This window comes from Penicillium pulvis, assembly GCF_028828015.1.
Source record: "Penicillium pulvis strain IBT 33274 chromosome Unknown contig_10_segment0_segment0, whole genome shotgun sequence".
In the NCBI taxonomy this organism is placed as follows: Eukaryota; Fungi; Ascomycota; class Eurotiomycetes; order Eurotiales; family Aspergillaceae; genus Penicillium; species Penicillium pulvis.
In genome coordinates this window covers 1,192,602-1,205,966 of record NW_026643071.1, presented here as the reverse complement: position 1 = coordinate 1,205,966, position 13,365 = coordinate 1,192,602, and the positions used below count along the sequence as shown (strand labels likewise).

At 44.7% G+C, this 13,365-nt stretch overlaps 5 protein-coding genes across 5 annotated transcripts; 4 read left to right on the top strand and 1 right to left on the bottom strand.

Annotated features, from left to right (window-relative positions):
• Positions 1-214: 214 nt before the first annotated feature.
• N7503_000485 (cytochrome P450) lies at positions 215-1,939 on the top strand (the record flags this gene model as incomplete). Its single annotated transcript, XM_057060046.1, has 3 exons — positions 215-506; positions 598-1,391; positions 1,442-1,939. The coding sequence occupies 3 exons, from the start codon at positions 215-217 to the stop codon at positions 1,937-1,939; spliced, it is 1,584 nt and encodes a 527-aa protein (XP_056926969.1).
• Positions 1,940-3,594: 1,655 nt separating this feature from the next.
• N7503_000484 (pepsin-like aspartic protease) lies at positions 3,595-5,208 on the top strand (the record flags this gene model as incomplete). Its single annotated transcript, XM_057060045.1, has 3 exons — positions 3,595-3,886; positions 3,952-4,269; positions 4,334-5,208. The coding sequence occupies 3 exons, from the start codon at positions 3,595-3,597 to the stop codon at positions 5,206-5,208; spliced, it is 1,485 nt and encodes a 494-aa protein (XP_056926968.1).
• Positions 5,209-5,997: 789 nt separating this feature from the next.
• Positions 5,998-6,357, bottom strand: N7503_000483 (uncharacterized protein; the record flags this gene model as incomplete). The annotated part of the gene is made up of 2 exons (XM_057060044.1): positions 5,998-6,040; positions 6,086-6,357. 2 exons carry the CDS (start codon positions 6,355-6,357, stop codon positions 5,998-6,000), a joined length of 315 nt encoding a protein of 104 aa, XP_056926967.1.
• A 1,861-nt stretch (positions 6,358-8,218) lies between these two features.
• N7503_000482 (uncharacterized protein) lies at positions 8,219-9,092 on the top strand (the record flags this gene model as incomplete). The annotated part of the gene is made up of 3 exons (XM_057060043.1): positions 8,219-8,230; positions 8,327-8,485; positions 8,538-9,092. 3 exons carry the CDS (start codon positions 8,219-8,221, stop codon positions 9,090-9,092), a joined length of 726 nt encoding a protein of 241 aa, XP_056926966.1.
• Positions 9,093-12,019: 2,927 nt separating this feature from the next.
• N7503_000481 (uncharacterized protein) lies at positions 12,020-13,192 on the top strand (the record flags this gene model as incomplete). Its single annotated transcript, XM_057060042.1, has 1 exon — positions 12,020-13,192. The coding sequence occupies one exon, from the start codon at positions 12,020-12,022 to the stop codon at positions 13,190-13,192; it is 1,173 nt and encodes a 390-aa protein (XP_056926965.1).
• Between the last annotated feature and the right edge of the window lie 173 nt (positions 13,193-13,365).

Sequence of the window (13,365 nt, the reverse complement as noted above, 5' to 3'; positions counted from 1 at the left end):
AGGGATTCATGAGCACCCCTCAAAACTTCTTTCGCCCAAAACCTCTGTCTTCATCTATTCAATCTCTCTCCATTTGCTCCCAACTTCATTTGCATTCCCGACTCCAGATACTTTTATCATTATAATGATATTTCACTTGATTGGCCTGCTGGGCCTTGCCTATTTTGCTTGGAGCCTTGTTTCTATGGAGTTAAACTACCGCCGGGCATCCACAATGGGCATTCCTTTGGTGCGCCTCCCAGTTGATGGTCAGAATGTTCTGTGGGCATCTATCGAGGGTCAGCTATGGCCACTACTTGACCGACTACCTATTAATTGGGGTACCTTTGGGATATATTCTCGTCGCGGCTGGCTATTTAAGGATAACGGCGACTCCCATCGCCGATACGGTCCAATTTGGGCATTGGTTACCCCTATTGGCATTTATGTCCAGGTTGCTGATCCTGGTGCCATCAATGAGGTATTTCAAAGGCGAACTGACTTCATTCGCCCGGTTGAAATGTACAGTAGGTTTTTTCCCTTTGTTTCCTCCGATGATAAGCCTATGTTCCACACTTCTATTCGAGGCCAACTTACATTTGTTGTGATTCATTCTAGAGGTTTTAGAGGTCTACGGGCCATGTATCTCAACAGCGACCTGGGCAGAATGGCCACGCCACCGAAAGGTTCTCGCCACGCCGTTTAACGAGAAGATCATGTCATTTGTTTGGGATGAGAGTGTTGAGCAGACGCGTCAGCTTCTGGAGGCCTGGGCTGACGATCAAGTTTCGAGCGTTGCTAAAGACACTCGAAATCTATCATTAAACGTCCTTGCCGCTACGGGGTTTCGGAAGTCATATCGCTTCCATAGTGCGAATCATTCGCATGAAAAGGAGACAAATGAATCGAGTGGCTACCGCGATGCCTTGCAGACGGTACTTGATAATTGTATTCTGTTGATGGTTGCGCCACGAAGGTTATTGACTTTGTCATTTGCTCCTCAGTCCTGGAAGAATCTTGCAAAGGCTGCAGACAAATTCAAACAGTATATGGTCGATATGCTTGATGAAGAAACCAAAGCGCTGAAACATGGAAAAACTGGCTCCGGAAGCATTATGACGTCCTTTGTACGCGCCATGGATCTTAATCAGGCAGAAGCCGTGTCAGGCGAGAATGCGACTAGCGGCTCGATGTCAAAAGGTCTAACAGTGGATGAAATTTTGGGCAATATCTTTGCTATCAACTTCGCGGGTCATGATACAACAGCCAACACCCTCAGCTTTGCTACATACCTTCTAGCAGCCCATCCTGAGGTTCAGGACTGGGTGTCTGAAGAACTTCAGTCTGTTGCAGTCACACCCGGCAACTATAAGGACATATTTCCTCGCCTCAGTCGCTGTAAAGCAGTTTTGGTATGATCTCCCCTTATTCCTAATGTTGGATCGACTTTTGACCATCTCAGCTTGAAACTCTCCGTTTGTTCCCGCCGATTCCATCCCTACCAAAATGGACCAGTGACCAGCCCCAGCTGCTAAAGGTTGGTCAGAGGACATTCACCATCCTTCCCGACATAGGAATAAATCCTAGTCTCCTCGCCATGCAAGTAGATCCCCAATACTGGGAGGATTCATTTGTGTGGCAGCCATCGCGCTGGATACAGACATCTTCGAACACGTCCACAGTTGGCAATGAACAACTCGTTACCCCGCTCCCTAACACCTATTTCCCCTGGTCGGATGGGCCGCAGAACTGCCCAGGAGCCAAATTTTCTCAAGTGGAGTTCGTAGCAGTCGTGTGTATGCTACTGAAGAACCATCGAATCCATCCTATCGCAACCTCCGGGGAGACGCAAGAGCAGTTACGGAATAGGATTTGGGACGCAGTCAGGGACGTAGATATGGTGCTTCTCTTACGAATGAAGGACTCTCATCGAGTGCAATTGCGATGCGACCGTGTTTGAACATAAGTTCTCGCGTGACTAGATATAAGGACAGCAGTTAAATACATGGAGTAATGTTGCTTTGTATTGTTCCTTCTCGTATCCTCGGCTTCTTCGAACAAGTCCAGCAGGCCATCAATTAAAACATTAGCACGACACCAGACATAGTCCAGGGATTTTACATCAATTTTGAAAATCTCTCTGGCAGAATTTAGACAGCATACAGGTGTGGAGGAATAGGAGTAGATTGAAAGCATCATTCCATAAGAAGAAGCTTGGATCGAACAAGGAGACCGACTATCTGAGCGAGTGCTATTTACTCAACATGACAGACAAAGGCCAGGCAAGACTGAACAGGAACCGGGAACTTCATCCTCGTCACGACATGACCAGCGATTAGCGTAAAACACAGTCCATACAAGCCCACAAGCCTTGCAGCTAGGCACCCATCCACTCAGCCTCAATGATGCCCGTTCTTGCCCCCCGGTGCCACGGAAAACACCCCATAAATGGAATGTGCTGTCAGCCTTCTGGAACCACTCCACCCAAGCTTCAGTGTCTCTCTCACGCTCAATCCTTCCAGGGAAAGATCCATATATCCTCAGGTCCAGTGGGTGATGAGTCCTTAGTGCAACCTGAAGCCGGTAAATTGATTTTGACTTTGGACTATCTCGGGTGCTTCTTCAGCGACCATCACATCCACCGCATCTTCGGATCCAAAGGACTTCGGAATATCTTTCACCTTCTAGAAGTCATGTTACTTAACCATAAGTACTAATATCTTCATCACATGCATTTAGCAGCAGAACCTCAGGCCTTTTTAGCCTAGACTAGACTAGGACTTGAGTAGAAGTGCCCGACTCCGGATCTCCGAGACCGGCGAGATGAGAAGCGGGTTAAATCGGATTAAGCCCAGTAACATTCCAATAGAACCGATTATATTAGCTATATCGCGCATGATAAAGTAAAGCTTGCATGCCAATTATACGAAATCCATGATTGAAATTTAAGCTCCGTCAAAAAGGGGCTCTTTCGTCAATGACTCTTTTTTACCGAATTTAGCCTGCTGCCTGTGCCTCGATGCTACCTCACTGTAGCGGGAACTTCGCAGCCTTAAAGGATTCACAACTGTGGACCGTGCGGGATAAACACAAGTTTTCGGGCGATGGGGCGAAAGATTTCGCTAATGGTGATTGGGCTGGTTGTCTAGCACGGATCCAGGGTCTTCTTAGGGCGCTCCACACGGCGTTCGGCTACGAGTTCGAGCGATCGGCAGTCGCGTGTAGCCTCAAGTAGGTCCAAACTGAATTTAGTCTGTGGATTACAGCCCTTATTGCAAATGAACAGTTCCTCGGGGGCTGTGTACAGTACGAGGCTGCAGTACAAGGCTGCGGAACCAAAGATTTTTTCCCTCTCGTGCGTCCCATAGTGGACCCCAATATTGCGGCTAAACCAAGCAAGCGAGTAGCGGCGCAAGAATAGCACCGTGCCAAGACCAACCGTCTTTCTTGGCGCATTTATGGAGCAATACTCGATTGAATAAAATTAGTAGCCGCAAGACCCCTTAATTTTGAAATAAAATGGTCCACATGTCGCAATAAAATGTGCTGTTGTGAATCTCAAATCCATGAGTGAGGGTACTCTCGATCATGGCACCATCTCATTCTTATCCCAAAATGCCTGCATGGAAGGCTACTACGGTCTTTGTCATTTTGACCTTTGTTCTACTTGTGTCAGGAGCGTCAGAGCAGTCAAAAGTCGTCTCACTACCGCTGTACAAAAATAAAGATCGCCGTATTGGGAAACGTGATGCTGCAGCTGTGTCCCTAAATTACGCCTCTAGCGCCTTCTGGTTGAATGCCACTGTTGGCACCCCTCCGCAACAAGTCAAACTCGCAGTTGACACAGGAAGTAGCGACGCCTGGGTTTTTGGACCGGACGTATGTGACGAGGATGATTGTGATTATTGTGAGTACTTGAAATGCCTGCATCGTCCAGTCTGTAATCTTGTTGCTGACGTCTAGCTCATTAAGACGAAAGATCCAAATCAAGCACTTCCAGCTTGATAGAAGAAGAAGGGTTTTTGATATCGTATGGCGATGGGTCCGAGGTTGCCGGGGACTATGTCTCAGATGTCTTCCGGGTCGGTTCGCTCGCAGTCAAAAAGATGGAGTTCGCCGTTGCGACTGCCCAGTCCGATGTCGGTACTATGGGTATCATGGGGATTGGTTTCGACACGAACGAGGCGATCACAGATTTTGGAGACAAGCCCTATCGAAATATCATTGACTCCATGGCCGACCAAGGCCTCATCAACTCTCGCGCATACAGCCTCTGGCTGAACGATCTTGGTAAGTGTAAGAGCTCACTACGCGTGGAATCCCTGCACAAGCTAACTCAGTTATTATATTAAAGAGTCTGGAGAAGGTAATATCTTGTTTGGTGGTTACGACACTGAGAAATTCAAGGGAAATCTGACCCCAATCGCCATTCAACCCGACGAAGAATCGGGCGCAATCACAACCATGACTATTCCATGGACATCGCTTTCAATTACAGATCCCACTCAAGGCACCATCAGCCTGACTGGAGATAATTTCACAGAGGCTGCACTCCTCGACTCGGGCACGACGCTCTCTTATATCCCTGTGGACCTGTATAACAAACTTGCCTCCATTGCCAACGTCTATTCCGACACAGATGGAAATGCTTATGTCGATTGTGAGATTGTACAGGAATACAAAGGCACCCTCAACGTAGGATTCGGTGGTTCTGGTGGACCAGTGATTCCAGTACCGTTCTCAGAGTTCTGCCCTCCCATGTTGGACGTGGATGGAGATTCCTTTACCCTTAACAACGGTCACGACGCATGCTGGTTCGGATTCCAACCTAATATTGATTTTGAACCAACTATCTTGGGTGACACTTTCCTTCGCTCGGCATACGTTGTGTACAACATCGACCGCAAGGAAATCGCCATCGCTCCAACTGTTTTCGAAAGTGACAAAACCAATATTGTGGAAATCGACGCTCCGAGTTCTTCTGATAACTCAAGTTGGAGTCTCACTAGTGGGGCTGCTGTTCAGCAGACAGCAACTACTTCAACAGAAACCACAGGCGCGTATAGCTCTGTAACAATCACAGCGCTGTTTTCGTATACACCGACGGCCACTGCAACGCAAGCTGCAGAAACATCACACGGCGCAGCTACCTCTACTGGAACCACCAGCTCGGGTATCCTGGTAAGCCTTGTTGTTTCAATCATGTCACTTTTCCTCGCGCTCAAGTAATTGGCATGGTTGTGAAATTAGAAGAAGGTCATTATGGCAAATGGAATGAGGGCTAGTCAAGTCAGCTATAGGGTGAAATGGCCACGAGCACCTCCCAAATTAACAGCAAGATAATTAAGCTCACAACACTTCTGAGCCACGAAAAGTGCGAGGTTGACTGAATGGTATCATGACTGACATGTTATATTAAAAGAACTCTATTTAAAAAAAAAAAATAAAAAAAATAAAAGTCTAACCGTATCCAGAGGTTGTTGACGACTTTTTGAGGAACGATATATGCAATAATGGCCGAAAACTTACCCACAATATCGCAGGAAGAATGCCTCAATGATGGTTATTACACCATCAACCTGGAGTAATGTCTACTAGCTGTTTTCTACTACCTGAGGAGACTGTGGTCGAGATCATATTCCATGTAGTGATGGAATTCTTATTGGAACACTCCTTAGATTTCCACCCAAGTTTGAAAACTCGAAATTGGCAGCTCACGTGTATTGAATGAACTTTTTATTACCAAAAAAAAGATAAAAAAGATAAGATAAAATAACATACAACAGTCAGGATTCGCATGTGGTCACCCACCATACTACTAACTAACCGGCGTGTGGCTTAAGTACGGCTGAGCGGACGGGAAGCCCTGTTCTCCACACCCTATGGTCGTATGTGCCAGGATAATTACTGAATAAGATAATATAGTGCAAGTGAAAAGAAAAATAGAATACCATTTTGTATATCGATAGAGGATTAACGCGTTGAAGCAAGCCTTATGTTCATTTTAGAGAAGAAAGATCATCCATTGGCCCTAATGAAAACGACTTGCACCGCGGCAAACCTGATAATGTGTTAGAGGAGAAACTCAAAAAGTCTATCAACTTACGCCGAAGTTGCTGAGAACACTTCCACCATGTTTCCGTCATTCAAAAACCAGAGGCAGGCCGAGAAGAATGTACTGAAAAGAGCAACCAGTCCTAGACGGGCACCCATGCCTTCCACTAGATAGAGCACGAGGATGGTAATAACTGGTAATAGAGAGGTAAGAACTGCCCCGGAAAGGTTCGCTGCTTTGATGACATGTTTTCGAGAATACTCCTGGAAGTTTATGCTAAATTTGGAGTTGTCGCTTTGATTTTTGGTCTGGGATACGGCCATGGTTAGAGTTAACGAATACTGAGATACTAGAATTATATAAATCAATATACTATATGCTGTCCTCTTAATCTCTGGAATATGGGAAGAAGTGTTTTGGAAATCTAACTTATTAACGAGTTTGAGCGTTGCCTGTCTCTAATTGATATTAGGTTGGTGCCTTGATACTATATCTCTCTATCACGACTAGTGAGATAAATGGATCCTAAAGTTGGTCGTCGTAGCTATTCTCTCATTCCTTCTAGATCGTAGGAACTAGGATTTGGTATTATTGATATTTGATGGTACTGAAGCACCGCTTTATCTAAATATTCTCGTTAAGTAGCCTTCTAATGGTTACCCAAGAGAGGTATTATGGAGAGTGATATATACTATAATCTTTTAGTAGCTTCCGGAGCTTAATAAATTTCTACCATTGCTTATTTGTCTGCCCGTTGTCGTTCTGTGTACTAGCAAGCGTGAACTAGTTAAAGGAAAAGCTTTTTAATTCTTCTGATGAAGAGCTCTGGTTTTGCTTTTTAATGTGCCGCAGATCTTCTCTTAATCTATATATTTTAGCCTATAGGTAGAGGATGTTTTATAGACTAATATTACTGAAGCGTAGTACCTGGGTTGATTCCGAATGGCTGCTCATGAAGCTAGCAATTTTGGCGTAACCCTCTATACCTCTTTGTATTAAGCTGTTTCTTTACTGATTAAGATATGATGGTTTTAGGAGGCAAGTGCTATGATTATGAATGAGGAGATAAGTGTCGACATTCCGTGATAGGGCGCTGGTCAAGCATGAATATAACTAAGTTTTGGCTTCTACTTAGCCCCCCGGAACGCTAAATCTGGTATCTGTTGCTAGTAGAGACACGCTGACTCATGAGGTAGACACGAACTTCTAAATAGGAGTTGTAGGCGCCCAACCCCTTACTTGATAGGGATTACTACGGAGTAAGAGCAATAATATCATATAGCTAGTGATTGGTCTTCGCTTATTTTAGAGTTGAAAGTTCGTATCCATGTCTAAAGAGCTAAGTAATAGCAGAATGGATAGCCATCATCCGATCGGGTTTTATTGTTTTTCCGAGTTGAGGTAGGGAAGTCCGCAATGCGCCAAGGCAGGGCTAACTATAAGAGCTAATGGATTATATCGGCCTAAAGTGAGGCTATAAAACCGCCCCCACGAGACTCCTAGTAGGCTATGTAGTATATCTTGGCTTATAGGATAAATCTGGGCCCACTAGGAATCTATATCGATAGCTAAGGGGTGTTTGATGGTATTGTAAATACTAGATGTATTGTAGCTGATGACAATCATTTTTAGTTGTTTGTGGAGCAGCATTATTATCTTATTTCTAGCTAAATCTCATCCTCTTCACGTATGTCGTCTTAAAATCTCTCTATACTATAGCTATTTGTCCGTTAAGGGTAAATTCACGAAATTACTTATATATATCGACGCTAGGCTTGAGATATGGCTCGTTGTGACCAAGAAGATTATTTACCTTCACAGTTACCATCCAGAAATATCGTTCACCCTTTAAATACTCAGTCCAAGTTGATCAATAGTGGTTAGGTCCGTGGTAGAAGTATGAACGACACGCCTATGTCCCAAGACCAGCACCGCCCTCAAGCTATGGTTGGTGCCAGCGATGGGGCTTAGATATAGGATTCGCCTACCAGCTTTCCACCACAATCTTTCGAGGCTGCCCTAATGATCCCGAATGAGGCTTAAGTGGATAAGCTGTCGAACCCGCCATCAAAGAACTTTCTACCTATTTCCAAAACAGGGTCTGACCATGAGCTAATATCTGCTACTACCAGTGTAGTATTAGAAGGCTACAGGTTTTTCAAAGCAGATCCTATCCCGAGATAAATGCCGCGTTGGGTAAGAGTACAGCGCGATCGGATGTATCCCAGTTAAGTCGAATATGCCATCGAAAAAGTCCAGAATCGGGCAAATTTGATCTTTAAAGCTCAACAGTATCTAAAATTATCAGAGATTCGCCGGGCTCACGTCAAGCAGTTGATTGATGAGGAGCGTGGTATACTAAAACCCCAGAACGTGAATCAACGCCGTCGAGGTCGCGGTGCTTGTAAAAACGAAGCGTATTGGGCTGGTTATAATTCCACGGATAATAAAGTACGCTTCTGGTGCGAAGCAGCAAGAATTTTTAGCTAATAACACCCCTTAGGATATTTTTGACGGTCGCGAATATCTATTTGCCGATGGAAAGGGGAATTTGCGAATACCCGCCCTTGCGAATCTTGATACTGGTCTTAAGGTACAAGGCGGCTTGATAATGTCATCTCACTACGCTAAGGATATAAGCCGGTATCAGGATATATCGCAGGATTTCGACGACCCATGTCTAAGGAGTATCTCAGGGTATCCGACGCCGGTAAAAGGAATACTGCGGGATGTCACATTCCGGCTAAAAGGAGCATCTGTGACTTTCAAGAGAGACTTTTTTATTTGCGATGCTATTGATGGTCTAGCAGATATCATGTTCGGCGCAAACTTTATAACGAATCATTTCAGGGTATTGTTTGAACGGGTCAAAGAATGTATGTTTGCGTCATGGTTTTCGACCAAAAAAGAAAGCAAAGAAGAAAAAGCGGAAAGGGAGCGCCTTGAGCGTGATCAGAAAATAAAGGCTCATCAACGAGAGATAGCGCGCTTGCAGAAGGAGCAGTTGATATTAGAAGCCGCGCAGAGACAGGGCCAAGCTGCCACCAGTCACCCATAGGTGCACTATAGCGGAGTCGAAGTGATCCATTTATCTATCAAAAGGCCTTAAAGGGGACAAAGCAGGACCAGGCGGGTGATCATCTTTTGCAAATAAGCTGTTTGAGCATAAGATTGGATCCTCGGTTACTATATGGCTACTCTTCTTTGCCTTTAAAGAAAAGTGGGACACAATTCGGTTAGAGAGCTCTAGGAAACGCAACCAGTTCGATCCAGGAGGAATAGGGGAAGAGCGAGTTATGAGTCTTTATACATTCATATTCATTTATTTTACAGCTAAACGTAGCTATTGAGCCTTATTTCTTCATACCATAAGGAGCTATATCAACGTGCCTGAATCCCAAAATAGTACCCAACCAAGCCAAGCGATCTTTAACATTTAAAGCTCATGCAGGCTACCTTATTCTAATGGAGCAGTAAGACAAGCCGTTATTAAATTTAGCAGCTTGTGTTTGGGCCTTTATAGAATACTGTCTATAGTCTTAAACAAGGCAGACAAAACTTAGGAGTGCCAGGGTAGATATTATTACTCTGCTCTCACCCTGGCCTTAACTCTGTAACCTTAGTCTCTAGATTTCTCACCTATAGTAGCCACAATGATTCACCCTATGGTCACATGCACTAGATCTATGGTTAATGTACCCTACTACTTTATTTACATATTCTACATCAACTGTTATCAGTTAGACGCCGCCTTAGCGTTAAGTGGCCTATCAGTCTTTATAACCACTATAGACAGGATGAGTCCCCATCCTCAAGCTAAAATTAGGGGAAATGGAACTATAGCACGGGACACGAATAATTAAATTATCGATAAAAGTGTGATATCTTCTGATCTTCAAATTACGTCGCTTTATCTATTATAAATTTATCAATCTTTCATCCCCTAGATAGAGGCTTAAAGTTGATGGACTGTTATCAGGAAGGACACTATGGTTTTCATGGTTATAAATGGTAACTATTGTGCTTTGAAATTTGATAAACAGGACTTGAGAATCGTATTCCTTGTTATATTATGTGTCGTATCTATAAGTATGTCCATTCGCTCAAGAACATAGCATCCGGGATAGATACTGCAATAGTTTGTGCAATACAAACAAGAAGCTAAGTATACCGTATTATTGCTCAACACGGGAAGTAAGAGGCGAATATCACTAGAAGTAGATAACCATGCCGAGGTCTATCTTTCAGGCTGTAAGATGTAATCTTTATTTGAAATGTTCAGGGTGGACTACTCATAGACCAGCAAAAGAGCCTTACACCATTGCAATAGGTCTGGCCTCTTCATATCCATAATGTTATGAAGCCAAAAAAGAAAAAGAAAAGAAAAGAGCATAAAACAGTGTTTGTAAGAAGTAGTCACTGTGACAAACTATCCTCATAGTCTTAGCGTCATCCCATTAGCTAGTCTGAGACTTGTCTTCTTTGTCTCCTTTGCTCTACCTAAGGGTTTTCTCTCTGTTTGTCTTATCTGCCTCCTTAAATTTGTTTTTTTCCTTCTTACATTTGGTGCCTTGTTTCTCCTCTCAGTTAGTCACAACTTCATTTTTCACAACACGTCACAAGCAAAAACAAGGAAATAAACACAAAAAAAAAAAAAAAAAAAAAAACATACAACAGTCAGGATTCGCATGTGGTCACCCACCATACTACTAACTAACCGGCGTGTGGCTTAAGTACGGCTGAGCGGACGGGAAGCCCTGTTCTCCACACCCTATGGTCGTATGTACTTGAGTAAGTGTTAAGAAAGATTATATACTTTAAAAAGAAAGCTATCCAAGTGGTGCGGTACTGCGACCAAGATAGGAAATTGGTGAGTGGCATTTGAATGTGGCGCAACTAGGGGTAAGCAGGGTTCACAGGTGAGTGCCCAATAGAGAATGTGGGAGTCCGAAGAGAACTTGGCGAAATTTCTGCGGGCTGGCGCGACGCCACACTGATATTGAACCCTGTCAGCTGAGCTCAGATAAAGCGGTATCAGCTCTCGCTACTGTGTACTCATAGGTGAACATTAGTATGAATTCTGAATGAGAACTCTAAGTCCAATATGTCGACGAGGCTCTCCTGTAGACTATACAAAGCCTTTTAGATGGCACCGGAGAGCCTAAACAGGAAATGAGAATATAATTCAACAATGCCAGTCCCTAATCGCGCCGGAATAGTGATGATAATACGATAGGTCTCGTATATGCAGATGACCTGAAAGCGCCTCTAAAGCCCAGGATGTGACAATGATGCTCCTATTTGTGAGCTTACGCCGTAGCGATCCCTGTGGAAGAGCTGTTAGCTCCGCCTTGCAAGTGCGGGGCGATTGTTTAATGAACGTTCACGCATCGCGGCATCAGCTTTATCAATCTTTCCTCCGGGCCTTGGTCATCACAATTGGTCCCACTAAACTTGCTTTTCCATTTCTCACATTCGCTTACTGTATCTTACCGTATACGATGTCTGTCTTTTTGAGTCCTGTGTTTAGGGGGAATCGCGCAGGGCAAAGACCAGTAAAGATTCGATAATTGACTTGGTAGGAATCGGCTAGCTGGTGATTTCGTTCAAAGTACATAAAGGAGAGCAAATCTTCCAATTCATCAGTGCCTCTAACACATCGTCTACAGTATCCAATTCTTGGTCCCAAGTCTCACGAACAATAACATATCGTTCGATACTTTTACTTGAGAACTGCCACCTCTTGAATGCCAGTGAAAGTAAAAGTATTGGCAGATCGTAGGGTACGCTCAATCCTCCATCTCCTTGCATTTGCTATTAATTTCATTACCGTCGGCCTTCTTTTCAATCGAGCACAAATATCGGAAGGTGCCATCAAAAATGCGTGCTATGCTATCGGCTTGCTTGATCTTATGGCTATCAGCCTTCAGCTACAATGGGGTCTACGCACACTCTATTCAACCTCTAGACCAACCAATCAAAGCAATGTCGAGTGGTGAATTCGGTATGCCACAGGGAATTCATGTACAGCTGCACAGCTATCTCCTGGTGCATGGGCGTGAAGGTGAAGATATAGTGCGGGGAACCCACAGCGGACATTCGGAGGTCTCGACTACAGGGGCTGAACACCATAATGAACGTCGAGGACTTTGGTCATTCCTCTGGTCAGCCACTAAGGTTTTCATCAACCCGATGTCTTGGACATCTGGTATTCAACTCGGCGACCTGGCGTGTCAAGCCCTTGGGTGGTGGACTTCTGCACCGTCGTGGGTGTCGTGGACCTGTAATTCGTTTGGGATCATCTCGACCATGTTCTCTGTTTGGGATGGACGTGCCGACCTTGCCACTGCATGGAACGATTGGAAGAACGAAGGGTCTTATCAGGGCAACTTGGAAAGCCTGCAGCTATTGCCCTTCTACCGTGAATATGGTGACGTCGTCAACAATGTTGGTCGATCACTACCCGTCCTAGAACGTGGCTATGAATCTGGATACTACGATTGGTCCGTTCTCCACCCTCACCTGGCAAACAAGACAGTCAGGAACGCAATCTCTGGGGATGCAAGCATCTTGCATGATGTCGGTCGGGACTATGCAATCATCACCATGGCCCACGTGCTCAACAGTACCGATTCAAACCCTATCATGGTGCAGCGCTCCATGAACGGGACTCTACTGGGTGCACCTGTATCTATGTTTTTTGTGAATGGCACCGGGAGTTCGGCAGGTCTCGGTTCTCTCCATAACTTTGGTACAACTAAGAAGCCACACAAGCGCGAGGATGATGGAAACTGTGATGGATTTGGCAATGACAGTGGTAACATCTATACCGACAACACGGTGGTGTGTGGAGGAGATGGTACAAGCACAGAAGATGGTATTACAGGCGTGTACTACGGGATGGATTTCTACGGTACAGAGGCTCAATGGAAGGAGTACGACGCCGACGTCGGAGGTCAATACCCGGACAGCAACGGTGCTTGGCATCTCGCCAGTGAGCTTTCTAGCGACACGCAGAATAGCCAGTGGTGGCGCAGCTGCCTGTGCGATCAGGAGAGTGGGAAATATTCTTGGACTGGGGCACTTCAGTACACCTGGAATGGGAAATTCAATGGTTACAGCGACTGCTATGCTGGTACTTGCGGAGGAGCCACTTAGTAGTGAGATTCTGCGACGAAGGCAATAGCTCATAATGGGCACTCAGCTTCTTTCAGGACTAATAGTACAATTCTCGATGGAAATGGGATATATTATTGAGTAATTAAATTTATTTATTAAATATACTTTGAATATTCAATTAGACTATGCTCATGATTACTTATGCACTGTAA